Source organism: Mastomys coucha, unplaced genomic scaffold (assembly GCF_008632895.1).
Source record: "Mastomys coucha isolate ucsf_1 unplaced genomic scaffold, UCSF_Mcou_1 pScaffold13, whole genome shotgun sequence".
In the NCBI taxonomy this organism is placed as follows: Eukaryota; Metazoa; Chordata; class Mammalia; order Rodentia; family Muridae; genus Mastomys; species Mastomys coucha.
Genome location: NW_022196895.1, coordinates 34,638,931 through 34,666,548, shown reverse-complemented (window position 1 = coordinate 34,666,548; position 27,618 = coordinate 34,638,931). Strand labels below are relative to the sequence as shown.

The following is a 27,618-nucleotide window of genomic DNA, read 5'->3' as shown; positions in this document are numbered from 1 at the left end:
GAGAGAGAGAGAGAGAGAAATCCAGAAATCCAGAAATCCAGAAAGCGTGTCTTGGTTCTTATTGTTGTTTGAGATGCAGTCTCAAGTAGCCCAGGCTGGCTCAAACTTGGTATATAGACAAAGCTGGCTTTGAACACCTGGTCCTCCTACTTCCACCTCCCAATTGGCTAGGATGCCGGACTGAATCTTCTCATATCCTTTCTTTGCAATGGACCTCAATAAAGCGTCAGACAGTTAAACAACACTGAAGGTGCTGTGCTATTGCTCTGGAGAGCTGACACTGCCTTCGACATACATAGACACATACATAGACATGTTCAAGGTAGATTTTTGGGTATGCTGAGGATCAAATCCAGGGCTTTACACGTGACGGACAAGTGCTCTACCACTGAGCCATTGCCTGGTCCAGATTGCAGTGTGTTTTTAAAGACTTATTTTATGTGTATGAGTGATTTGCCTGCATGCATACATGCATGGCTGGTACCCACAAGGTCAGAAGGCAGCACTGGATCCCCTGAACTGGAGTTGTAGATGGTTGTGAGTCACCATATGGGTGGTGGGAATTGAACCTAGATCTTCCAGAAGAATAACAAATGCTCTTAACCACTGAGCCATCACTCCAGCCCTTCTCTTCTCCTCTTCTCTTTCTTTTTTTAACCAATGGCTGGATCCCTGGAGGGTTGAAGGGGTTTTGCTCATTTTTGGTCTGAAAACAGGAAATAATGTTACCCAGGCTGGCCTCGAACTGGCTGTGTAGCTACATATACCACCGTATCTGTTTTTCTGTGATTCTGGATCAAACCCAGGGTTTTCTGCACGCTGGCCAAGCACTGTACTCACTGAGCCACATCCCCAGCCAGGGGAAAGCTGTTTCTGAGTTGGAACTGGTTATGCAGCTTGCTCATTTAGTGAACATTCCCAGGGCTGTACACTTCTAAGCGTGCCCTGTTCTGAATGTGCTTATGTTAAATCACACGAAATTGGCATTTTTATACATGAAAAGTGGGTGGATACTGGCAGTCACATATGGTCCAACTTACACTTTATACTTCAATAAAAAGATTACTTACGAAAAGAAAAAATCCTGCCCAGTTGAGCTGCTTTCAATAAGGTTCTGTAAAAAGACTGATTTTGAGTAAATCAGGTTTGGTCTCCCTGGGGCTCCTTGGCTGGTGGCCAACAGGCTAAGGGGTCAGTGTAAAAACTTCCCAGGAGCCCAAGGTTTCTGACTTTACTAGAGCCCCCCACAATAAGACCCAAGTTCACTGTATAACCTGCATCTCAAATCAAGGTATCCAGGGGTCCAGAACATATAGTGTGACTCCTTGGGGTCATTAGACTTAACAAACTCCTTATTTGGCATTGTCAGGCTCCTGGTCTCCAGAATAATATCCCTGGGCCTTGAGAAAAGATCATCTCCTTCCACTAAGTCTGTGACTTCCTTTTTTCCTCCAGGGTTTAATCCCTTCTGGCAGTCATCACCAGGATGCCCACACAGCTCTTCTCACTAGACTAAGCCAGGTGAAAGCAGGGTGTTCCTCTATGGCACTGGCTGCAGCTCTTGGGACCTGGCATGGTAGCTGGCTCACTGATGTGGCATGAATGGGAGCCAGGTAGAAAGAGGGTGGAAAACACCGATGACCAGACAAACGGAACCCAGTCCCTTTTCTCCCATGAAAGACAGAGTCTACTCTAGGCCTGCAGAGAGTTGCTGAATCCTGGGTTCAGACAGGCAGTTCAGTCTTTTCCTGAAACCTGGGCTTCACCTAAGAGTCCCATTCTATTCCAAGAGGAGCCTGTTAGGAAGAGAGATACTGACACTATCCTGCGGTGTGGGGATCATGAAGCACACACACCACGTGCATTACTATGGGGTCACTGTGAACAATTAACTTAAGATCTTGAAACAGTCCTGGGAAGCAGAAGTAGTTTACAACTTTAATCCCAGCAGAAGCAGCATACCCCAGGCTAGCTCAGTTAGCTTTCTTTCTTTCTTCCTTCCTTCCTTCCTTTCTTTCTTTTTCAAGACAGGGTTTCTCTGTACAGCCCTGGCTGTCCTGGAACTCACTCTGTAGACTAGGCTGGCCTCAAACTCAGAAATCCACCTGCTTCTGCCTCCCAAGTGCTGGGATTAAAGGCGTGCGCCACCACCACCACCACCACCGCCTGGCTCAGTTAGCTTTCTGTCTTAAGCTCCACCCCACAGTTACCTGGCTACAGCCAGGTGTGCCCAACTCACTATAAAAAGGATTGCTTGCCCCCTCTTCTCTCTCTTGCTCTTGCCTTCCTGCTCCCCCTCTCCCCATTCTCCCATTCCCTCTTTCTCCATGTGCTCATGGCCGGCCTCTACTTCTCTATTCCTCACTCTTTCTCTGCCTCTGCCTCTTCTACCCTCTCAACTCCCTTCCCCATGCCCTGAATAAACTCTATTCTATACTATACCAGCCGTATGGCTGGTCCCTCAGGGGGAAGGGATGCCTCAGCATGGGCCCACTGAGACACCCCCTCCCCCCATACCTCACCACACCTCCAAGGAACATATTCCCCTTCTCTTTATCTTTTTATAAACACATCAAGCTCACTCAGCCATTACATTGACTTAAGAGTCTGAGGTTACTAGAAACCTGTGATTTGTAAGCAAGGGCCAAGGCATTATTCTTAGCTGGGTTTTTGTTTCTTTTATTTATTACTGTTGTGCATGTGTCCATAGTGTGTGTTGGGGTGTGTGGATGTGCTTCAACACACATGTAGGGAACAGCTTGAGGAAGCTGCTTCTCTCCTTCTACCCAGTAGACTCCTAGCACCCAGGAAGTTGAGGTGAAACAATTGGAACCCAGGCAGTCTGGACTGGCTTGAGCTTACTCTACAGCCCAGGCAAGCCTTGGACTGGAAAATCCTCCTGCCTCAGCCTCCCCAGTAGATATGAGTCTAGACCTGTATCTTAAGCACCAGCTAAAAAAGAATGCTTCTTTTACACAGTAGGTCATTGCTCACTCTGGCAGAGTAAAAATAAAAGTTCTTATCAGAATCTGGGGGAAAAACCAAAATGGAAACTGTACTTTAAAAAAAAGTTTGGGCACTTGGGAGGCAGAGGCAGGTGGATTTCTGAGTTCGAGGCCAGCCTGGTCTACAGAGTGAGTTCCAGGACAGCCAGGGCTACACAGAGAAACCCTGTCTCGAAAAACCAAACCAAACCAAAACAAAACAAAACAAAAAACCAAAAAAAAAGTTGGGGGCTGGAGAGATGGCTTAGTTGTTAAGAACACTGGCTGAGGTCTTGAGTTCAATTTCCAGCAACCACATGGTGGCTCACAAACATCTGTAATGGGGTCGGATGGTCTCTTCTGTCATGTAAGCATATATGCAAATAGAACATTCACATACATAAATTAATCTTTTTTTATTTATTTTATGTATATGAGTACCCTGTAGCTGTACAGATAGTTGTGAGTCACCATGTGGTTGCTCGGATTTGAACTCAGGACCTTCAGAAGAGCAGTCAATGCTCTTACCTGCTGAGCCATCTCACCAGCTTAAATGAATCTTTTTTAAGAAAGAGAGTTCTTAGGACTTGAGAGACATTTAAGACTGGATACTACTCTTCCTGAAGACTTGGATTTGGTTCCCAATGCCCACATCAAGCAATTCACATCCACCTGCAACTCCAATTCTAGGGTATTCAATGCCATCTGTCCTCCTCAGGTCCAGGAATGCACACAGAACACACACACACACACACACACACACACACACACACACACACACACATACACACACATACACAGAGACAGACACACAGACGAAACTAAAAACAATCTTTTGCTTGTTTAAGTTCTTAGAGAAAGGGCAAAAAAGGGGAAACTAATAAACTATGCTGTCATAACCGTATCTTCAAACTCACCCTGTTAAACAGACCAATTAGAATAGCACAGAGAAGCTGGGCAGTGGTGGTGCAAGCCTTTAATCCCAGGACTTGGGAGGCAGAGGCAGGTGGATTTCTGGGTTCGAGGCTAGCCTGGTCTACAGAGTGAGTTCCAGGACAGCCAGGGCTACACAGAGAAACCCTGTCTCAGGAAAAAAAAAAAAAAGGAATAGCACAGAGAAGCTGTGCAGCTGGCGCTAAGCATCAGGCCATTTAGCACTCACACAGTACCAAACAAGAAATAGTGGGAGCCACAGAGACTAACAACTTGGGGACATGGTGACACACAACAGAATACCCACACTGAGGAGATTGAGGCAGGAAAACTTCTAGTTTGAGACTATCCAAGGCTATATAACAAGATCTTTTTCAAGAACAGGCCCCCCTCCCCAAAGAATGCAAAGGAAAGACTACAGAGAATTGACCTACTATGTGCACCACTAGGTTCCATTGAGGAGGGGGTATTTAAAGTCGCTCACATTGGTCTTGAACTCCAACCTGTTCTACCATGATTCAACCAGGCTATTTACTCCCAATCCACCTGCCTTGACATCCCAAGGTTTAGGATTAGGGATAATGTGCCATCAAGCCTAGTACCATACTATCATACCAGGTGTGCTACGGATCCCAGCCTAGCAGGCACTGTGGAGGTCTGGGGCAGCAGGGCCACTTTCCCAGAGCTCCAGGCTGTGCACCCTCATCTGCATTCTGTCCTTTGTATACACTGCTGACATTAACTTATTTAACGTCTCTCTCCCCTATATAATTACTCTGGAACAGCTATGCAGATGCAGCCACAGTCGCTGGGGACTGGAGAGATGTTCATCTAACACACAAATGTGGGTCATGGAGATTACTGTGTGTTACTTCCTCCTGCTCCTCTCCGTAGCTTCACCTGTCTCTTCTTTTCTGTGACCTTTAGCACCTGGTAGTGTGCTCGACCTAAAAGAAACATCTCATAATTTTAATGGAATTCATGCCTATGTAAGATAATACCTTCCTTTCTTCTCCTTTTCTTTTTCTTGTGAGACGGTTTCTCTGGATAGCCCTAGCTGTCCTAGAACTTGCTCCAGAGACCAGGCTGGAGATCCCCACTCCACAAAGATTCCCACTCCCACCCCCCTCCCTCTGCCTCCCCAGGGCTGGAGTTAAAGGTGTGTGCCACCACCCAGCTAACACCTTGGGCTTCTTAGTCATAAAAGACGGAAGATCAAGTGTGATGGTTTATATATGTTTGGCCCAGGGAGTGGCACTATTAGAAGGTGTGGCCCTGTTAGAGTAGGTGTGTCACTGGGCGTGGGCTAGAAGACCCTCATCCTAGCTACCTGGAAGTCAGTCTTCTGCTAGAAGCCTTCAGATGAAGATGGAGAACTCTCAGCTCCTCCAGTGCCAGGCCTTCCTGGATGCTGCCATGTTCCCACCTTGATGATGAAGGACATAATCTCTGAACCTGTAAGCCAGCCCTAATTAAATGTTGTCCTTAAAAGAGTTGCCTTGGTCTTGGTGTCTGTACACAGTGGTAAAACCCTAACTAAGACACCAAGATAAGACTTTTCCTTCATTTTCTCTCTCCTTTTTGAGATAGGCTCTTATTGTAGCCCAGGCTACCTTCTACTTCACAATATAGCTATGTTGCTCAGGCTAGCCTTGAACACCGGGTCATCCTCTCACCTCAGCCTACTCAAGGCTAAGATTTACAGATGACCTGTAAACCATCAGGATTCTCTGTGTGTGTCTCTCTTCTCTCTCTCAGAAGAGTCTCACCTGTAGCCTTAGTTGGCCTGAGAATTGTTACGTAGACCAGGCAGGCCTTGAACTCAGCTCTGCCTGCCTCTGCCTCCTGAGTGCCAGGACAAAAGAGCTGTGCCACAATGGCAGGCATTTCCTACCCCACCCTCTTTCTTTTCTAGCACTAGGAATTGAACCTAGGACTGTATGCTTGCTAAACAAATTTTCTATCATTAAACTATATCTCCATCCTGATCCAATTTTTATCTGGAGACAATAAAAGTTGCCCAAGATGGCTTTGAATTCACCTCATAGCTCAAGCTGCAGACTTGAATTTGAATTTTTTTTTCCCTTTAACCTCCTTCTTAGTTGTAACCTTGGCCAGGATACAGTTTTCCAAAGAAACATTACAGGGCTGGGGATGCACATCACTGGTAGAAATCTTGCTGATTATGTACCAACCTAGAATTCTATTCTCAGCACCACACACACACACACACACACACACACACACGTTTAAAAAAATATAGTTGAAGCCAGGCAGTGGTGGAACATGATTTTCATCCCAGCACTTGAGAGGCAGAGGCAGGTAGATCTCTGAGTTTATTTAAGTCCGGCCTGGTCTACAGAAGTATTTTCCAGGACAGCTAGTGTAGAGAAACCAAGTCTGGAAAATGAATGAATGATGGCTGGAGAGATGGCTCAGTGGTTAAGAGCACTGACTGCTCTTCCAAAGGTCCTGAGTTCAAATCCCAGCAACCATGTGGTGGCTCACAACCATCTGTAACAAGATCTGACTCCCTCTTCTGGGATGTCCCAAGACAACTACAGTGTACTTACATATCATAAATAAATCTTTAGAAAATAAAATAAGCTGGGCGGTGGTGGCACACGCCTTTAATCCCAGCACTCGGGAGGCAGAGGCAGGCAGATTTCTGAGTTCGAGGCCAGCCTGGACTATAAAGTGAGTTCCAGGACAGCCAAGGCTACACAGAGAAACCCTGTCTCGAAAAAACAAAAATAAAATAAAATAAAGAAAATGAATGAATGAACAAATAATACAGCTGAACATGGTAATGCATGGGTTGAGGCAGGATGGTCCAGAGTGAGAGACTAATATGGGCTACATAAACAAAGACTCCCCAAACAAAATAACCAAAAAAGGAAAAGAAAAAAGAAAAGAAAGAAAGCAAAAGAAGAGAAAAAAGAAAGCTTGAGAGTGAAAAATATACTGAGCACAAGATCAGCAAAAGTAGGCACTCCATAAATGTCTGACACTGAATTGGAACTTCAGCCTCTCTTCCCTCTTCAAACATGTCTCCTGGATCCTTGGTAAAAGGGCAAAAACCTAGAACTGCAGCCACTCCACCTGGAGGGGTGACCTGTATTTATACTGATGCTTAGTAAAGAGACAGTCATCAGCATGCCTGATCAGGCTGCTGAATGGTTGTTAGAACCTGCTGCTAGAAACACATACACTCACACACAGAAAACAACAACAACAAAACAAAACAACAACAACAACAAAAAAAACCCACGTTATTCCAGGGGCAACCACTGGGCAGTTTGGAAGGCATGTGCATGGCCTACCAGCTGCCCAAATTACAATAGTTTATGAGAGGTCCTCCACCTGCTGAGGAACAAATGTTTTGATCCCCCATTATCTTTCTGTCTTCTCACTCCCGGAAACCTCAGCCTCAGGGTTAATTTTGAGTTAAATTTGGGTGTAACACCTGCTTAGAATTCTTCATCCTTGCTCATTAAATTGTGGCCAAAGACATTCTGTTCAAGTTGCCCACGTGGCAGGCTTTTGCTCATGTGTGCTGGAGCCTTGACCCCAGACACTTGGGCTTAACACATGCTTTAACGTTCCTTGGACTCACATCTCAGCCCTCAGTTGCAATTCAAAACCACAGGCTCCTTTCTGAGGTGCTTCCTGATACCTACATTGAAATCTGCCTCCCTCGGGGCTAGGAAGATAGCTCAGTTGTAAAGTGCTTGCTTTATGTGCTAGCAAGTTTTATGTCAGCTTGACACAGGCTAGAGTCATTCAATAGGAAGGAACCTCAATTGAGAAAAAGCCTCCAAAAGATCAAGCCTGTAGATTTTTGTTTTGTTTTGTTTTGGAGACAGGGTTTCTCTGTATAGCCCTGGCTATCCTGAAACTCACTCTGTAGACCAGGCTGGCCTCAAAGTCAGAAATCTGCCAGCCTTTGCCCCCCAAAGGGCTGGGATTAAGGGCGTGTGCCACCACTGCCCAGCAATAGGTTATTTTCTTAACTAATTAAAAAAAAATTGATAGGGGAGGGCCCAGCCCCCATTGTAAGTGGTGCTACACTTGGGCTGGTGGTTCTGCATGGTACAAGAAAGCAGGATGAGCAAGCCATGAAGAGCAAGCCAGAAAGCAGCATCCTTCCCGGCCTCTGCGTCAGCTCCTGCCTCCAGGTTCCTGCTCTGTTTGAGTTCCTGACTTGGCTTCTCTCAATGGACTGTGACTCATGACTTGAAAGCCAAACAAACCCTTTCCTTCCCAAGTTGCTTCTGTCATGGTGTTTCATCATAATATTAACCCTAAGATACTCTACAGGCATGAGGACCTACAACTAGATACCCAGAATCCACATAAAAAAGCCACACACACACACACACACACACACACACACACACACACACACACACACACCCTGTAATACCAGAGCCGGGGAGGCAGAAACAGGAGCATCCCTGAGGTTTGCTATTCACCCATTTTAGCTAATCGGTGAGTTCCAGGTGCATTTCAGTGAGAGAGCCTGAGGTTGGAGAGGTGGTGGTTCAGTGGTTATGAGCACTCCTTGCTATTGCTAGAGAACCCAGGTTTGATTCTCATCTTCCACCTGACAATTCACAACCACCTGTAACTCCACTCCCAGGAATCCAGCATACTAATCCGACCTCCAAAGGCACCCCTGTGGCTTGCATACATACATACATTACATACATACATGCATGCAAGCAAAACACACTCATGCACATAAAAAAAAAATCTAATTCTTTTAAGGATCAATGTCTGTTCTCCACACACAAGTGCACACCCTTGAGACACAAAGGCAAACATACTCCTCTTTGACATGCCTCCTTCCCATGGCCTCAGATAGGGCTAACTTCAATGCTCCAATTGGCATTCTCTCTGTCTCCTGAAAGGCTGAGCTTCACAAGGGCAAGGAGGGTTATCTGTCCCCCGCCATGAGCCCCCAATCACCGCAGACAACAGCATATGACAAGCAAATGGATTCTTCAGAAGCTGCTGCCCGATAGTGTCTCTCAGGCACTCTGATCACGCTGCAGGGGTGATGGGGCTTGAAGCTTCTCCCACTCCTCACTTGGGCTGGGCATTTTCCTCCCTCAGGGCAGATTCACAAAGTGGAACCCTGTCTGTCTTTTGGCTACTTTTTAAATGAATGGATCAGGAAGCATCCCTTCTCCTTCCTTCACAGTTTACAAAAGGAGTTATTCATTCTCATCCTTGAAACTGAACAAGGGCCATGGGTGAAACCAGCTGGAAAAAATGTCATTGTCTAACTGCTTAAAAGACAAGAAATAGGTTTCTCGGACCCTGATGGTGGGGAGGGGTTAGACTCAATGGAAAGAGAATTGGGATGCAAGTCCTGAAATTCAGCACATTTACTTGTCCTTCTGGTCACCAGATGCGGGGATTTTGGCCTCAATTTACAGATCTGACAAATGGGAATAGTGATAAGTACAGAAGAAAGCCCATACCCCTCCCCCCAACCTCTTATGGATGGAGGTTCTGTCCCAGGAAGGAAGCTGAGGCTCCGTGGGAGAGTCTGTTCCGGTCCCAGGAACTGAGTAATCGCCGAGAGGTGAGTCTGAGTGTTGCGAAGGCATTTTACGCTAGGACACAGTGACCTTGGGTTCTGGTCTGAACAGCCTGTGATGGAGCCCAAGCCCCAGCCCCAGCCCCAGCCCCAGGCCAGACTTCACCAGCGGGCTGAGTCTTTCAATTGGTTCCTCTGACATCAGCCAAGCGCAATCTTATGATGGCGTAGGAGGAAAAAGCCTTACAACGCATGAAGGCCAAACGTCGGCAACATGTATCTTGCTGAGGATTCAGACTGAGAACCAATTCTTATACAGCATCAAAGCCACCTCTACCCCAGGCTGACGGTTGCTGGACGGAGCTGGGCCTGATGCTGGAGCGCCCGATTACAGGAGTCAGGCCTAATGGAGGGGCTTTTCTTTTCACCGGCTTGGGCTGCCACCCCCTAACCCCCGGCAAAGAAAGGCTCTCCGGCCATTTCCATTCCCTCTGTGGCCCAAGAGCCCTGTTATTTAATACCGAGGCCATCCCGGCGGCATCCTGCCGCGACCTGCTCCACCCATCACCTGGCCAATTTTCCCTATTCCTTCAGGGGAGAGAGTTGGAGGGAGCATTAGGGAAAACTGCCTTCTATAACAAAGGGGAGAGGGCCACAAGACTGGAAGACAAGGACGCGAGTGGTGAAGGGGGCACCTAGCCAGGGCAGCAGAGGGCGGGCGGAAGCTCCGGGCACTGCGGACATTACACTGGGGCGGGGGAGAGGCGGGGCGCTGAGAGGTGAGGGCCAGGCCTCTGGCTGAGTGGACAGAATCGCCCCGGGGGGTACTAGAGCCGGAAGAGGCCTCGGCCCAGATACTGTCCACACCCAAGAAATGGGAGGAGGAGTGGTCTGCACTTAGAAAGGGAGCCAGATTCACTCAGCAACCCCCACCCTGCCCTTCTTTGAAATAGACAAAGGACATTTTCTTAATTTTTGGCAAACGCGGCTGGAAGGTGCCTGCCCCCGACGTCCCCAGGCGCCACAGATCTTGAAAAAGAGAAGGTCCCCAGTAGGGGGTCCTCTCGCTCCCCCTCCCCATCGCCTGCGGTGACAAGAGGTACGCAAATCCAGGTGTGTCCTCCCCCACCCTTCGCTGAGCCCAGGATCCGGAGGCCGCAGCGCCCCCCACCCTCTAGTCACACAGACGGTTCCTGCCCAAGCCCGCAGTGGCGTGAAGGTGGCCTTTACCTCCTCTCGCAGGCTGGGAGGAGGGTACAACCCACGCAGCTAAGCCAGCTGCTGCAGTCGCCGCCGCCCTCCATTCATTACAAAGAAAAAAAAAAAGGAACAACAACCTCCACCCCTCTTTGTAAAAGAACGACGGCCCCAGGAGGAGCAACAGCCACCCCCAGCAATCACGGGTTAAGCTCTTTTCCGGCCCCCCATTCATAAAAAAAGGAGCCTAGCGCATGCGCGCACGGGGTCGCTTGTGCCCACCCATTCATAGAATCGTGAGCGGCGCGCGTGCGCACTGGAGCTCTCTGCCCTCCCATTCATAAAAAAGCCATTTTCCCAGGCAAGGGTTGCAACATCGCCTCGGAGGCAGCGAGCAGAGCTGACAGCGCGGAGCTGGCGCTGCAGGGCTCAGGGAGCCTTACCGGCTCCTCTGACTGGCGTCTGCGACTTCAACAGCGACTGACCCACTCGGGTTCGGGGATTTACACAGACGTGGAGCGATGCTTGTGACTCTGCAGCTCCTCAAAGTAAGTCTACAGCCGGTTTGGGGAACCAAAAGTACCCCCCTCGATGCCGTGACGCGGCTCCCCTCGGGCTGGGGCCAGTGGTAGTGGTGCACTATTTCGATCCGCTTTGGTGTCCCTTTCCTCGGTCAGCGCCTACTCGGGTCCCTTGCGGTACGCCGCAGCTACCAGGCGCGCCCGGCCGGCACGGCTCTGGGGGTGTTCACAGCCTGTTACTGCCGTTTTCGACCCCGGGCATTGCCAAGCAGGGCTTCCGCGCCCTGTGCGACTCTGGAAGCCCTGTGGGTGTCAGGGGAGTTTGCCTCTGGCCTGGCCTCTTTTGCCACCACTCTCTGTGAGCGCTGGAACCCGCAGCCCCGGGCTCGCTCTGGAGCGACCGCTTGGGACTGGGGGGCGCCCTAGGTTTAGGCAGCTCGCCCACCTCCGGGCTTCGTGCCCACGGTGCCAGCTCTGCCGTGGGTCTTCCCAGCCCGCCTTAGCGGCCTATGCTCGACGTAGCTTTTTCTTTCTTGGTTCCGAGCCGTGGCGGACAAGGTTTCCTATCCTTATGCTTCCCTGCTGGATGGTCAGCGTGGGGCCAGCCAAGGACTGAGCTTTTCTGCTCCCTCTCCTTGGCGAGGAGGTTCCAGGCCGTCTGACCTTTGCTCCGCTGCCTCATTTTATGCTGTACAACTGCCTTGCTTCGCTTCTTCTGGGCCTGAGGCTCCTTAGCCACCCGGTGCCCCCCTATTCTCAGACATCGATCTTTGCCAAGCCCCAGGGCCCCTGGGCCTCTCACTGAGGCTGTGGTGGGGGCTGAAGGTGCGTTTACATAACGCCGGGCGTGTGGGAGCTGGAGGAAGAGGTTGCGTGCGTAGGAGAGATAAGGTGCCCACTTTCCCTCCTTGTTGGTACCAGATTTGACAACACCGAGAATAGAGGATAAAGACGGTATGTTCTGAAAAACTCTCGGAGTCGCCAGGGCCACGGGGGCATTGAGGAGGGTAAGGGGGAGGACGGGCTTGGCCAACCCGGGCAGCTGGAGCTTGGCTCCATCACTGGGTCCACGGCTGTGCCCAATTCCCTCTCCAAGCAGACGATCAAAAAGCATTTACAGTAGCTGCTCTTGGGCAAGAAGACGGTTTCTCAATTCTTTTGATTGGGGGCTGGGGGTTGTGAGCAAAAGAGGCAAGAGGCAGAAAGATGGTTATATATGACTTGGAAGGGCTGAGGGATGGAGTTCTAGGCGACCTGGACTGGAGGGGATTGCATGCTGAGTCGAGGGGAGAGCTGCTGGCTGGGCATCCATATTGTCAGGCCTGACTCGGGGCAGAAGGCCTCCTACTGCGCAGAGGCTTCACAGAACCCGGCGATGCTACAAGAAAAAGATAGACTCCTTGGGGTCCTCAGACTCAGTGGCAGTCCCCTCTTCAGTGTCTCCAAACCAGTGGCGTGATTCCCCCATTTTCAGGAGAGGGAAGAGAAACCTGTGGAGGGCAGGATCCCTGCACATCTCCTCTGTTAGCTGACCAGCGCTGCAACCTTCCTGACAGGCCTCTATGCCGGTACAGAGCTGGAAGGTGAGACCTAGTAGCGGTTGGGAAATAGGGGTTTATCTATCTCTTAATAAGTTCCGTCTGGCCTAAGGCCCTACCCAATATTGCACTGCTGGATTTCACAATGTTTAGAGTTCTCCGGATCTTCACACAAATGGAGCATAAACATCTGACATTTTCTGCTTCTAACCCTGCTCTAGTGGCATGTGGAAGTGAATGGTGGATCCAAAGGAAAGGACTGCAGTTGCTCAGGCTCTTTCTCTGAAAGAAGAAAGTTGTAGGGTTGACACGCCTGAGTTTGAATTTCCTCTTTTGGTACTTCTTTGAGAGGAGGGTCCCGTGGTTCCAGGGAAATCCTCACCAGGCTGGAGGAGATTGCTGACCTCTATATGGACAACTAGTTGGAGGGAGCTTTAGTAACATCCCTTGATTATATTCCATCTGAAATTTTTAGACCTAAGTTCAAGAGTCACTTTCCTTCTCCTGGGATGTCCCAGCCCTCCTGTTGGGTCCCACGACCTTTCCCACATTTCTTTTTGAAATGGTAGCCTCAACCACAGCTTTGGTTCAGTCTGGTGGGAGGAGACAGACAGCACATAGACTGGATCCATTCGGGGGAAGGTGGGAGGCTGGGCATTTGTGGTCCTTTTTGCCTGTATCTCATTCCAGAATTGGCAATTTGGAAATCACCCTTTGCCCAGTTCATACCTCTTTTTCACTACCTTGCAAACTTAGCACTATATGTGCCCAGGGGTTTGGCTGACTTTCTAAAACAACAGAAAACAAATGAAGGCAAATCACAAAACCCATGAACATGTTCTTAAGTGGCTTTTGAAATGTGTTACTCTGGGGTTTTAACCTCTTTGGATCATACATAAGGGCTTTAAATTCCACTTTCTGCTGTCAAGTGTCCCTTAATGTGGTATCTTTCTGCCCTGTTTTTGGATTTATATAGCATTTTTAAATTAATTTACTTTTGAGACGTGGACTCCTTATCTAGTCCTGGTTGGCTTCAAAGTCACACAGAGACCCTCCTGCCTTTGCCTCCCAAGTGCTGGGATTAAAGACTTATGTAGCTGGACTCAGCTAACATTTTTCTTCAATTCATGCCTGTTAGACATGGCCTGGGTGTTCAAGGTGGCCTAAGGAAAAAAGAGCCCTCTTTTGAGTTTAATTGGGTTCTGAATCTAGGGTGTCTGTCCTCTGGAACCAAGGAAGGAGTTCCATGTGCCTAGATGAGGGAGAGTTCCTGCCATTTGACTTAGTCTACTAGAATATTTGATGCTTGGGTAGTAGACTCAACAGGATCTGTTGTTTGCTAGCTTGTTTGCTTGTTTTGAAACAAGGTCTTGTCCTATAGGCACATGCTAATCCTGAATTATTTGGGGGTGGGGGGAGGTTCAAGACACAGGGTTTCTCTGTGTAGCCCTGGCTGTCCTAGAATTCACTTTGTAGATAAGGCTGGCCTCGGAACTCAGAAATCCGTCTGCCCCACTGCTGGGCAATCCTGAACTCTTTTTGTTTATTTGGTTGGCTGGTTGGATTTTTTGAGACAGGGTTTCTCTGTGTAGCCCTGATTGTGCTGGAACTCACTTTGTGTAGACCAGGGCTGGTCTCAAACTCAGAAATCCAATCCCGAACTAGTAAAGGTTTTCTTGTTATTATTAATTACATATGTGGGTACTTCCATGTGAATGCAATTTCCCACAGAAACCAAAGGTGTTAGATCCCCTGGAGTTACTGGCAGTTATAAGCTTATAAGTTACTGCATGATGTTGGTGCTGGAAACCAAACTCGGCCCTCCTGATGAATACCAGTATGTGCTCTTAACCACCAAGGTGTCTCTCTGGCCTTGAGTTTCTAATTTTCCTGCCTTCTTTAATCCTGGGTGCTGGTTTTACAGATGTGCTATCTCCATGAGTTATGAGTTATTTATTTTGTTTTGGTTTTTGTTTAATTTTTTGAAACAAGGTCTTGGCTGGCCTGGAACTTCCTACGTAGACATTCTCGCCTCCAACTTGGAGCAGTCCTCCTGCCTCTGCCTCCTGAGTGTTGGTATTGTGAGCAGGTTCCACGGTTCCCATTTTAGTTACAACAGGTTTTTGTTTTGTTTTGGGTTTTTTTGTTGTTGTTGTTTTAATAAGAAGGATGGTAGGAAAGGAGAAGAATACAGCGCCTAGGTTTTTTGCAGAGAGACAATAACTAACACAGGGAAATTTTGGTCCTTTCAGACCAGGCTAGGGGGGTGGTAAGCATAGGACTTAATGGAGAACAAACTCTCCCAAGAGCCTGAGGGACCAGTAGAGCTGCTAATGAGTGGCTAGGACTGGGGTTCACTGTTAAAACTAGACCCTCCTCCCAGGAGTACAGGATTAAAGACATTTTGAATAAAAGGCACAGGAAGTACCTATCATGTAAAAGATAGGGTATTATTGGCTCTTAGGGAGCTGGGGCTACCCTGCAGATCCGGAGCAGCTGACTTAGTCGGAGAATGTATCCACGTATCCACGACATGTGGCCAGGCTTAAGAGGCCCTGCCGTTCAGCTGTGATGGGGTGGTTCTTACCAAGAAAGGGCCTCCAGTCTGGGAAGGAAGGGAAGGAAGCAAGGCGCTGTGGAGAGAGCACAGATGTTCTAGGTCTAGTGGAGGAGGGGAAGGGGCCCCCGGGGCAGGTGGCCACTTGTAGAAAGCCGTTTCCCTTGTCATTCTGTTTCCGGCTGGGAAAAGGGGAAGTCATTTCCTGTTCAATCCCAAGAGAGAGAGCTAAAAATCTATTGTCAGTCCTGTTTCTTGGTGGAGCTTAGGGAGACAATAAGGCCATCTTGATGACTTCTAAGAAGAAGCCTTCCAAGGTGCAGGGGTTTGCAGGCTTGGGGTCACGTGCTACGCTTTGACTTGGACCAGTAGTTCCTGAATACTGCTACTGGGGCTCCCTGAGCAGACTCCATTTATTCCCCTTCCTCTGTGACACGGCTTCTGATCCCTCTAAATGGAGTACTGGGCAGATAACAAGTACAGGGGTATCCATTCTGTAACCCAGAACTGGTTCCCCAGAAGCACGGAACTGGTTAAAACTACTCAAAATACAAGGCAAGAAGGGAAAAGGGCTGGAAACTGGTGATGGGACCAAGGACAGAGGACCACTGTTTGCTTTTGTGATCCTTTAACATGACCAGCTGTGAGCTCTAGTAAAAGTAGGAAGCTGGTGAGGGTGTGTCCACAGACAAATTCTGCTGCCTTTCTTCACTGGGCTGGTCTTCACAAATTGGCCTCCCCAGTAAGGCCCAGGGAGGGAAGTCCCTGGCTTTCCCTACCCCCTCTCTTAAGGGTCTTTCTAAAAGCAGTAAGTCATCATCTGCTTAATGAACTAAAGTGGGACAGTGTCACAAAGGACCAGGCATCCGAGTTGCAGAGGGGTGGGTGGGCTCTCGCAGCCAAACTCCTTTATTCTGAGTTGTTTAAAGGGTTAAACAACTCCCTGGGGAAGAACCCGCTAAGACTGAATGGGCCACAGAGAAACTGCGCATTCATTCAGAGCTTCTTGCCAGTTTGTCATTAGCTGACTCCGTGGATTTTAATGTACAGCCAGCAGGTTCCCCCAGCTTTTCCCAGCTCCCCTTCGTAAGGTAGGATGACCAGCTTGTGAGAACAGTTGACACGCCTCTTGACTCTTGCAGCCCGTGAGTCCACAGTTCCTTCCCCACAGGTACCTCTGGCAGCGATGGTCAAGACAGTCTGAGCTGCCAGACCAAGCCGGAAGATCAAGGGACTGTGATGGGAAAGGGAGTGGGGGTGGGGAGCTTGCTGATTCATCAGCCCTGGCCTCTAGTTTCCTTGAGTGGCTCTCCCATTCCCTCCCCTCTTCTTCCCTACACACCTGCACTGGAGACTGTCATCAGAGGTGCCTCAGGAACTCCCCCTTCCCCCAAAGCTTAGCTTAATGGGGGAGAGGGGAGGGAGTCCCCTATCACCCCAGTATTTCCTTTTCCTTTAAGGGCTGTTTTACAGTGAAACTCTGTGAGGCCATCTGCGTAAAGACACCCTTCACAAAGTAAAAGACCAAATTGAATTTTAGCCAAAATTTAGCCAAAAAGACTAAATTGAAATTTTTAGCTAGCAGTCAGTGACAAATGCCCTTTCTGTAGTCATTGATCTGCTGGCTGGGTTACTGGACCTCTTCTCTCTACCTCCACTCACACCCTAGGGCTGGTGGCTTAATGGGGGAGGGAGGGGTGGTTACTGAAGGGTCCATGGCTAGGAAAATGATGGGTGCTTGTGCACTTTCCCATGCATCACCTCGGGTAGAGAAAGCTTCCATGAGTTATGGTCAGCTAAGGCTCTGAGACTTCAGCCACAGGGTCACATGACTGCACAGAAATGAATCCTACCCGATCACTCGCTCTACCCATGACCCTTTGGGCTTTAAAGTGCCTTTTCCCTCTCTCGTGTGTGTGCATGTGCACTTAGGTGTTGTCTTCCCCAATGGTTCTCCATCTATATTTATGCGTGTTAGTATGAATGTATGTATACCACACGTATACCTGATGTTCTTGGAGGCCAGAAGAGGGTGTCAGATTTTCCCTAGAATGAGAAATATACATGATTGAGAGCCACCATGCAGGTGCTGGTGGCTAAACCAGGGTCTTCTTCAAGAACAGCAAGTGCTCTTTTTTGTTGTTGTTGTTGTTGTTCTTGGTTTTTGTTCTTTTCGAGACAGGGTTTCTCTGTGTATCCCTGGCTGCCCTGGAACTCACTCTGTAGACCAGGCTGACCTCGAACTCAGAAATCCGCCTGCCTCTGCCTCCCAAGTGCTGGGATTAAAGGCATGCGCCACCGCTGCCCAGCAAGTGCTCTTAATTAGCTAATTAGCTAACTGTGTTCCTCCAGTCCCTCTGCCTTATCATTGGACCTAGGGATGGGATCTTTCATTAAACTCATTGATAATCTAGTGGTGTGACTGGCCACTGAGGTATGGCGCTTCTCTTGTCTTCACTACACTTTGGGTTACAGATCTGACCAAACTGTGCTTTAGGGACCAGAACTTAGGTCCTCCCCTTGCATGATAAGCACTCTGCTGACCAGCCACCTCCCTAGCCCTTTCTAACTCCAGAATGGGCACCATCCCCTAAGGTAACAACGGCGAAGAGTAAATGAGGGAATACATGACCAGGTGCAGCAGAAGGCCTGGCACCAGGAAGAGTTCCATAAATATTACCTCCTTCTAATAATTAACAATTATCATTAATATTAGTTGGTTGAGGGGAGGCATGCCTCATACAGCTGTGAGGCACTAAGTGCAGGGTTGACGTCAGAAATCTTCCAAATTGACCATCAAGCTCTTCCCCAACAGCTCACTGAGGCAGAGCCTCCTGTCCCATGTATCTTGTATAATTCTCTTCCTTGGAGTAGAAGTAGAGGTGCAGGTGGAAGTGTCCCAGGCCGGAGATGACTGATCTTGGAGAAAGAACTCAGACCTGGAAGGGGGCGGGGAATTGCCAGGCCAGGGAGTAGATTAGGGTTGTGCTGAGGGGTTGTCTGGTTGGCAGTTTAGGAAGTTGTTTGTCTTTCTCAGCCACCTCAGTTCAGCAGAGGCTCTCAGAGGCTGGCTAGGGCAGGCCTAAGCAAGTGTGAGCCAGCCATCGAGGGTTTACTGTGATGCTGGCTGGAAGAGTTGAAGGTTATGGTAGGGAGATGCCGGGTTTTTTTGTTTTTTTTTTTTTGAACATGCCTTCTGGAACCAAATGTCAGATGCTGCGTGTCCTGAGAGAGCTGAATCACTGGGGGCCAAGATCCCACACTCTCTCAAGGCCGGTGTGGCCTAGACTGTCGCCCAGATGTTGACAGCTGCCTCTGGAGCCTGTGGATGGCAGTATCCTCCCTGCCTCCAGTGGCTGCTCCAAACTGGTTTCCTGGCTTTCTCGCATGGCTTGGAGAGCCTGTCTGCTCACTGATTCCAGGGCCTGTGAAACAGCCTTCAAAGTTGCCTGTGCTTTTTGCTTCATCTAGAAGAAATGCAGCTGTTTTTTTTTTTTTTTTAAGTCTTGGTATCTTACTTGGGAAAGCAGAGTGGGGAAATCAGTCTGCCTCTGTGATGTTGGAGAATATCTCTCTCATCTTTCTCCTGCAGCTTGGTCAGCGCTGGGCTGGGTCCTGAAATTAAAACCTTAGCTACAAGGGCCAATACAGAGGCATTTTGTTGGCTCATGTTCCCAACCTGGGCTTTCTGGAATCAGAGGCTCATGTTGTCGTCCAAGGAGGAAGGTTCTGGCAGAGACACTTCTTGGCTGTCTTACCTGTGACACTTTATATTATGCAAAAGTTACATTTTTTTTTTCCTTTAACCAAAGATCCTGGAACTAGAACCTGGGGCTTCTAACTAGCTGGTCATTTGACCCCAAACTTAACATTTTCTAGAGGAAAGAAAGGTCTTGGGAACCTCCACAAGTGTGCTATCTGAAAGGTAGCATTCCTTAGAGATGCTCTCGGTAGATGGCTGCTTCTTCCAACCCTCACCACACCAGTTCCCTTGAAGCTGCCTTGACAAGAGAGTGCTCTTCAGTGGCAGGCCTGCCAAGTGGTTAAGACAAACTGACTCAAAGGTGATGCTCTGTGGCTGTGTACGATGGCTCACACCTGTGATCCTAGCCATTGGGAGGCTGAGGGAAGAGAACATCTGTGAGTTCAAGACTAGCCTGGGCTATTTATTACATAGTAAGTTTCAGACCAACCTAAGAGGTCATGTGAGACCTTGTCTCAATAAACAAACAGACCGTAAAAGTTCTGATTTCATTGAGAACTTTGGGGTCCCCTGTACCACCAGGTAGTTTTGAATTCAAGACAGACAGGGAAATAGTGTATGAAGGCCAGCGGTCAGTGAGTGGCCTTCGTGAAAGGGAACTGTCTGGTGGCTGAGCATCGAAGCTCGTAGAGAAGACTGTTTTTGTGTTTAGTGGCATAGATGATGCATAGACTGATGCTGTGGAAAGCCCTTATTTCATGTGGACTAGAAGCATCCAGGGAAGCACTTTAGCTACTTGTAACCAAACCCTCATCTCCGAGCCGGGGGCAGGCATAGGAGTGAGTTCTCTCAGCCCCCTCCCTCCATCACTACAACACTTTATCATAGTTTGAGCCTCGGGGAGCCAGGTGTCACTCTCCTGGGATACTGAGATGGTCCCAGCAAGTGGTTGGTAAACTAGAAACCTACCTCACATCCCTTGACAACACCTTTGATGCAAGATAAACTTAGAAGACAGGAACTGTCATTAACATCTTTTGAAAAGGCATTTACAGAAACACCACCCTTGACCCAGCCCAGAGTGTGTTGTCTTTCTGAGGACTCTCCTCTTCTTCATCTCCCCTCCCCCAATCCCTTGAAGTTCTTTGTGGAATCTTCCCACAGTGTAATCTTTCCTTTGGATTCCAAATTGTGTCTCCTTTGAGCAGAGGTCCCAGCCTTCTGCTGCTATTTCTTTAAATTGATCTCCATCCGAATTCCAAATGTAAAGGTCAGCAGGCAAGGAAATGGCACTTCTAATAGAAAACAATGTGCACTTTCTAAATTTGAACCAAGCCGTTTCCGCTCTTTGATTTAAGTGACTTCCTGGGGTTCCGTGTCAGGCACTGCAGTTGAATCTCTGGCCGGATGCCAACTTAAAATTGCACTCTCTCAGTGAAATTAGAAACTGATCCAGGGCTGGCTTAGCTATTCTAGTAAATAGCATTTAGTCTGAATGTTCAGCTCAGCACTTGAAAAATGGGTGATGTGAGTACCCCTTGAGAGGATTTCCCATGCAGGTTGCTGGGAGCTCACCTACCCAGGGGTTGGTGGCTGCTCTTGGAAGTGGGAGTAATAGGCTGATGTCCTGGGTGAGCAGGCATCAGATGCATCCCTTCCTTCTCAGGATCCAAAATGAAGGCTTTTGTTTATCCCGCTCATGAGCTCCCGGGAGCACACAGGAGCTGTTGTATTGACCACATACATGGTCCTCAGTGCCCAGAGCAGTCCCTGCAGGACTTGGAAGTGCTTACTTAGGAAATCAAAATGGGTTTCTTTTGAGGCAGTGATGAATAATTGTACTTTCTATGTACCCAGCTGTGTGCTAGGTACCAGGTGTACATTTTCTCATTTAATCCTTGCAAGAACCCCTTTAAAGACGCCCCAGTCCTCACTACGAGAGAGGCAGGTGAATCCCTGTGAATTCAAGGCCAGCCCAGGTATACACAGTGAGACTTTCCACCTGCCACCCCCCACTCCCCCCCCCAAAAAAAGGTACTCAGGGGAGTGAGATGACTTGTTCGATGGTGAACAGATGTTCATTCACAAGCCTGGGGACCTGAGTTCAATCATTATCATCATACATAAAGGTGGAAGGACAGAGAGAAAGGATTGTCCCCTAAGGGAAGTTTTGTCCCCTGACCCACATATACATTAAAAATAATTTAAGCCAGGCAGTGGTGGCACATGCCATTAATCCCAGCACTAAGGAGGCAGAGGCATCTGGATCTCTGAGTTCGAGGACAGCCAGGACTACATAGAAAACTTGTCTCACCCCCCCCACACACACACACACTCACACCCCTCATGTTAAAAGGAAGTTGTAACTTGTTTATAGTAATGCTGTTTTTGAGACAGACTTAGTCTGTAGCCCAGGCTAGTCACCCCTGCTTCCACTTTCCAAGTTCTGAGATTACCACTATGCCTGGTCCTCCCTCCCCTACCCCAACCAGGAGTGCTTATGACCAAAGCCAGAACCTGTGAAGAAAACCCTTTACCACCAAGTTGCACTTCAGCCCAGTAGATATAATTTCTTCCAGTATTGTTATCATTTTTAACCATTTAAGCCTTGGGAATTTCTAGGACCTTCATTGAAGCTTAATTAATGGGAATTAAGCTCCCATTTTATTTAGGCTCCTAAGGCCTCCTCTTAAGATTGAGGGGAGTGTAGTAACAGGCCATGTATTGATGCTCAGAATCCATTTTCTCCTTTTCCTTCCTCTCTTCCAGGACCCCTAGAAGCCTGTCCCTTGGTGCAGTTCAGGACCTCCAGCCTCATGGAGCCCCCGATTCCACAGAGCGGCGCCCCTTTGAATCCCAGCTCAGTCATGGTGCAGCCCCTCCTTGACAGCAGAGCGCCTCACAGCCGGCTCCAGCACCCACTCACCATCTTACCCATTGACCAGGTGAAGACCAGCCACGTGGAGAATGACTACATAGACAACCCTAGCCTGGCCCCTACTACGGGTCCCAAGCGGCCCCGGGGAGGGGCCCCAGAGCTGGCTCCCACACCTGCCCGCTGTGACCAGGATGTTACTCACCACTGGATCTCCTTCAGTGGTCGGCCCAGCTCTGTCAGCAGCAGCAGCAGCACTTCCTCCGACCAGAGGCTCCTAGATCACATGGCTCCACCACCCGTGGCTGAGCAGGCCTCACCCAGGGCAGTGCGCCTCCAGCCCAAGGTGGTCCACTGTAAGCCGCTGGACCTGAAGGGCCCGGCAGCTCCGCCAGAGCTAGACAAGCACTTCTTGCTGTGTGAGGCCTGTGGGAAGTGTAAGTGCAAGGAGTGTGCGTCCCCTCGGACGTTACCCTCCTGCTGGGTCTGCAACCAGGAGTGCCTGTGCTCAGCCCAGACCCTGGTCAACTATGGCACATGCATGTGTCTGGTGCAAGGTATCTTCTACCACTGTACTAATGAGGATGATGAGGGGTCTTGCGCTGACCATCCCTGCTCGTGCTCCGGCTCCAACTGCTGCGCCCGCTGGTCCTTCATGGGCGCTCTCTCTCTGGTGCTGCCCTGTCTGCTGTGCTATCTGCCGGCCACAGGCTGCGTTAAGCTGGCCCAGCGCGGCTATGACCGCCTGAGACGCCCCGGTTGCCGCTGCAAGCACACGAACAGCGTCATCTGTAAGGCAGCCAGCGGGGACAGCAAGGCTGCCAGGTCCGACAAGCCTTTCTGACACTTTGGATGAAAACGTGGTCCCTCCTGCCAGTCTCCCGAGGCTGACCTTGCTCTCCTAAGACCCTAGATTGAGAAGAAGAAACCGGCAGAGAACACTACTGCCTAGCCTTGATTCCCCCAAAAGGATGAAGATGCACTTTGGGGGGGAGGGTTCACAGTCTTGGAACTTTGTTAAACAACAGTGACAGCGTTGGGGTATGGTGGAAGGGGGCCAGTGTTCCTATTTCAGAAGATGGAAGACAGATGTGGACACAGAATCTGCACATTCAGCCACTCGATGGCCTTCCCAGCCCCTCTGCTCCCTCCCACTTTGCCATTCTCTCTGGCTCCTGATGGAGCCTTCTACCTGGGAGGAACAGCTAATGGGAGGCAAGATACCTCGAGGAAGACCCTCAGAGCCTTGACTTCTATCTTTGCCGCCGCCTCTGTCCATGCCTGTTGGCCTTGGCCTCTTGGGAAGGTGCACCTTAGCGATTCCTGCTGTATGCACTTGATGGGCCGAGAACAAAATCGCCGGTAAGCCGCCATCTCCCTGGAGCTGCAGGCTGGAGAAGGAACCACCTGGCAGTGTGTTCCTCCTAGCTTTCGATCGCTGACTTGGGGGTTGTCCGCTCATCGCACCATCCTCCAGTTCTTAACCGAGTCACAGACTGGCCTGCCTGCTATGTGTCCTGAGCTCTTTCTACTCAGGTTCTTTGTAGAAACTTGCTGGGTTCAGAACGCCAGGATGACACAAGCAAGACCAAATATCATTTTGCCAATGAGTCTGAGGCTGTGGTCTCTGGATCCAGCCATGATGTTTTTATATGTTTAATTAAACTAGATGCTATTGGTGTTTAAACAATAATAATACAACAACCTGCTTCCTTTTGGGCCACCCCCCCAGGAAGGGCTGATTTCAAATCTGGGGGCAAGCAACCTCAAAGGAACCTTTCCCCTGCACGTCAAGAATGGCAAAGAAGAGGCTGTATCTCCCATTGGCAGAATGACAGTTGAGCCGAACTAGGGTTGGGTTTTCTTCTGATTCTGCTGCTTGCTGTCGTAGCCTTTTGTGTATAGTGATGCGTCTGTCTTTATGTAAATAGAGAGATGACAGAGTCTATCTTAGTGTTAGGATGGCCCCCGGTGGGGAAGTCAGAAGGTGCCAGAGAGGGTGGGGAACGATTCTCCAGGGGCTGCTGGGTTTGAGCCCCACTTTTTGTGTGCAGCACACACCCCCCTCCCAACAGCCCCCAAAGACGTAGCAACTCTTTCTCTCACGGTGCTAAAGGACTCAGAAAGCGCAGCACGTCCAGTGGGTAGGTACTTGTTGCATGCAAAAAGCTGTCATGTCTCTGGTCCTTGCCCCAGCTGTTGTGGTTTTTTTTTTTGTTTGTTTTGTTTTGTTTTTTGTTTTTGTTTTGTTTTGTTTTGTTTTGGTTTTTTGGTTTGGTTTGGTTTTTTTTTTCTTCTTTGTGTGGTATTTTGTCCCCATCCCTGCCTCTAATTCAAGAAATAGCCTGGGTTGGAAGAGGTACCCCAGGTAAAATTGGGAGAGCATTAGGCAAAAATCATGTGGAGTATTTCTGGTTCTTTTGTGTGAGCTGCCCCCAGGGAGGAGGCAGGGAGCTGAGAGTGGAGTGTACCTATTGCTCTTTTCTCAAGGATTCATACACCCACCCCCCACTCCCACCTTGGAAGCTACTAGTTGTAGTAGTAACACCATATGATTTAATTGTTACCATAGGTATTTATTGGTTGGAGGAAGGTAGGGTTTTATTTTCAGCTTTATTTATGTAACATTTACTGGCTTGTAAAAGGCAAGTATAAAAATCCTGCATCTTCATCGTCTATAGCTAATCCATACATATACCTGCCCGTGCCACAATTGCAGTGTTCTTGCACAGATCGGAAGGAAAGATAGAAGACAAACCCTGAGATCAGCAAACCACTTAACACTAGTTGAATGTATTAGAAGCTTTCTGAAGGGGCTGGAGATGTTTTCCTCAGATATGAGGTATGTTGGAGGGAACCCCCCCCCAAAAAAAAACAATAGCGCACATGTGCACTCTTTCTGAGAAGCCTGGGAGCTGGGCGCTTTGCCCGGGGTCCCTCCCACAATTTATCTCCACAGGACAGCTGACCCAGTGGCAAGTTGCACTTTGGTGATCTTGGTCTGCCCACTTCATGTGGACAGTTGAGCTACATAAGCCGTTTATGTGCACATGCACACGTGACACTCACATGCACAGACCCTCTACCACACAGACCCTGTTACCTGGCAACTCCTTCCAAACCTTAACTTTGTGTACATAGCTGTAAACACGGATTTGGGGGGGGGGTTGGTTTGCTTCCCCACCCCAGCACCCCCTTGTTTTGGCTTGGGAATGATGTCTACAGAACTCCCCCCCACTACATCCCCCAGAAGTTACTTTGGGACCCACTTGCTCAGTGGTAAGCGAAGGGGTGAAGAAAGCATCCTTTCTCCTCTGTTCTGTTGTTTTTCTCTGGCTTCTTGGCAAACAACTACACATGGGGGATGCAAACACACACACAAAAAGGGGTAGTTTGTTTATAGGGCCCCCATGCCCCTTCCCAGGTTAGTCAACAGGCATTGAGAGTACAGGCTCTCACAACCATCACATTTCAAATGTAGCTGTTTCTGACTCGTTTGCTAGCGTTTGCAGCTTGCTTGGCTGAGTTACATCACTTCAAGAGTGCCAGCTGGTTCCCACTTCTAGACCTGGGGTGGGTGTCAGTTGTGCCTGGAGCCAAGGATGGCATCCAAGGTACCTTGGCTACTTGGTTTCCCCATTGTAGGGAAAGGCTTGTAAGCGCACTAGGGGCGGAGTCTAGGCTAGCAACACCTTCCAAGGTACCGGGAAAGCTCCTCAAGGCAGGTGAAGGGAGTAGAGAGCAGCCCTTGCTGTCGGGCCCTTCTTAGCCGCTGGGAGGCATCCTTGTGATTGTGATAGGCTCTTTGAGCTAGTGTAGTCTGCATCGATGGGGTCCAGCTGGATCACAACGCCAAGGGGGACAATACGTACCAAGTTGGTCAGGGCCAGAACCCAGGTACCCATCACTCTGATGCAGCTTGGTCTCCAGTGCTGCTCCAAGAAGTGGCTGAAGTGTGTGGGCAGCACAAATTTGCACTGTACAATTTACTAGAACATCCGGGGCTCCCCTGGCCTCCTGGTGTATGCATTTGGTGAGTAGCTCCACGCCCTCCCCGCTCTGTAATGGTGGATGTTGATCCTGTGTTTCCATTTTGATTGTGGGTGACTGCTGTTTCTTAGCTTGCTTTTCTCTTGTGTCCTGTGGTTGATTTCCTGTTAGCAGTAGAGCTGTGCCCAGTGCCCCACTTCACCACATTCCTGTGTTCTCTGTAGCCCCCCAGTTCATCCCGCCACAAAAGTTACCACAGAAGGTTTCCTTTGTAAAAAATATTTATTTTGAAGCTCTATTTTAATAGTATTTATTTTAGAAAGTCTACTATTGTAAGAGTTCTTCTGTTTGTGAAGAAAACAAGTTAAAAACTGAATGTACTGATCTAGAAGATATCTATAAATATATATTGTTAAATATACACATGGCTGCCATTCTCTTCCTGTGTCGTGTTCAGTTGCCTGACATCCTCACCCAGCAGAATTTCCACACTCTAAGCCACATGAGCATGGGCAGGCACACAATGGGCTGGGCATCATCTAGACTGGGAAGACCCTCATCCTACCTCTAGAATAATGGGAAAGCTACTGAAGAATTTTGCACTTCATACTGAAGCCATCTGCTGCCATGTGATACAAAATCCTGGGTCCCCTGTCCCCTTACACAGGGTGTCTGGGCTTCGGAGTTAAATTCTTGTTCTTGCTAGCCCAGGATGGCACTAAAAGTGTGTGTTGACTGGCCTGGCCTGGCCATTGTGTGTTCTAGTCATAGATGGGCAAAAAAGTTTCTGAAGTAAGAAAATCTACAGGCTGGGAAAAGGAAGGACAAGATTTTGGTCCTGATGCTGCAAGATCTATAGACTTCAAGAAGTCGAACAGTAGAGCTTTTAGAGCTCCAGCAGGTTTTTAATGGACTAAAGAGACCTCAAACAAAGGTCTTGACCTCTTAAGGCCTCTTGTCCACTGAATAGCTTCTCAGACTCAAAAGATCTGCCTACCTCTACATCGTGTGTTTTGGGGTGACAGACAGGTACTACCATGCTTGGCTCTGTTGCCTTCTCTTGGTCACTAGTGGCATCATTAGGCTCCTTAGGATTCAATCTTGTTCCTCTCTGAAGTGTTGGAACACAAGATTAAGGATCTCCTGGTCCCACTCTTTGATTTTTTTCAAGACAGGATTTCTCTGTAGTTTTGCCTGTCCTGAAACTCTAGACCATGCTGGCCTTGAATTCACAAAGATCAGCCTGCCTTTGCCTCTGAGTGCTGGGATTAAAAGCATGTGCCACCCACCACATGACCCCCTGGTCCCATTCTATAGTGAAGAAGAGTCTTGAGCCCTTGCTGTTTTCTGGCCATGTGACCTTTGCCTGTCCTGCGTTGACCCCTCAGGTTCACTCATAGGTTGGTGGGTTGGGTTTACATTTTAATTCTGGGGGTTTTAGAGGTTAAGAACAAACACCCCTCTTGAGTTGCCTCCGTGAAGGTCCACGCACACAAACGAGGTGGAGGAAGACAAGAATACCCATAGGGGAAATCTATAACCGCTATCCTTGTCTTCCTTGTATGGCTTTGTGCCTTAGTTACCCAGTACAGGTGTCTTTAGGGTGACCCCAAAGGTCAGCATTTGCTGAGTGACGTTTTGCCTGATGCTGTTTGCTTTAGAGATGTGGAAATGGAAGTTAGGGGGAAACACTGCACATACAGAATGTTAAATAAATAAATAAATAAATAAATTGAGGGCTGGAGAGATGGCTCAGCGGTTAAGAGCACTAA

The 27,618-nt window shown here is 48.8% G+C and overlaps 1 protein-coding gene and 1 long non-coding RNA gene across 3 annotated transcripts in view; one reads left to right on the top strand and one right to left on the bottom strand.

Moving 5' to 3' along the window:
• The window catches only part of LOC116087089, a 127,426-nt gene extending 116,606 nt beyond the window's left edge, over window positions 1-10,820 (bottom strand). The window contains exon 1 of the long non-coding RNA XR_004117247.1: window positions 10,696-10,820. This is a non-coding gene — a long non-coding RNA (uncharacterized LOC116087089). The remainder of the gene's footprint in view (window positions 1-10,695) is intronic.
• On the top strand, window positions 9,477-26,284 carry Spry4 (sprouty RTK signaling antagonist 4). 2 transcript variants are annotated; one of them, XM_031365546.1, is made up of 3 exons: window positions 9,477-9,510; window positions 11,024-11,210; window positions 21,751-26,284. In XM_031365546.1, exon 3 carries the CDS (start codon window positions 21,798-21,800, stop codon window positions 22,698-22,700), a length of 903 nt encoding a protein of 300 aa, XP_031221406.1. In that variant the 5' UTR covers window positions 9,477-9,510; window positions 11,024-11,210; window positions 21,751-21,797; the 3' UTR covers window positions 22,701-26,284. The 2 variants fall into 2 exon arrangements, with proteins under 2 accessions (XP_031221406.1, XP_031221405.1); XM_031365545.1 differs by lacking the exon at window positions 9,477-9,510 and having other exon boundaries at window positions 10,965-11,210.
• Window positions 26,285-27,618: the final 1,334 nt, after the last annotated feature.

Excerpts from the sequence above, each read along its gene's own strand:
- Spry4 (XM_031365546.1), top strand. The coding sequence starts at position 21,798 with ATGGAGCCCCCGATTCCACAGAGCGGCGCCCCTTTGAATCCCAGCTCA.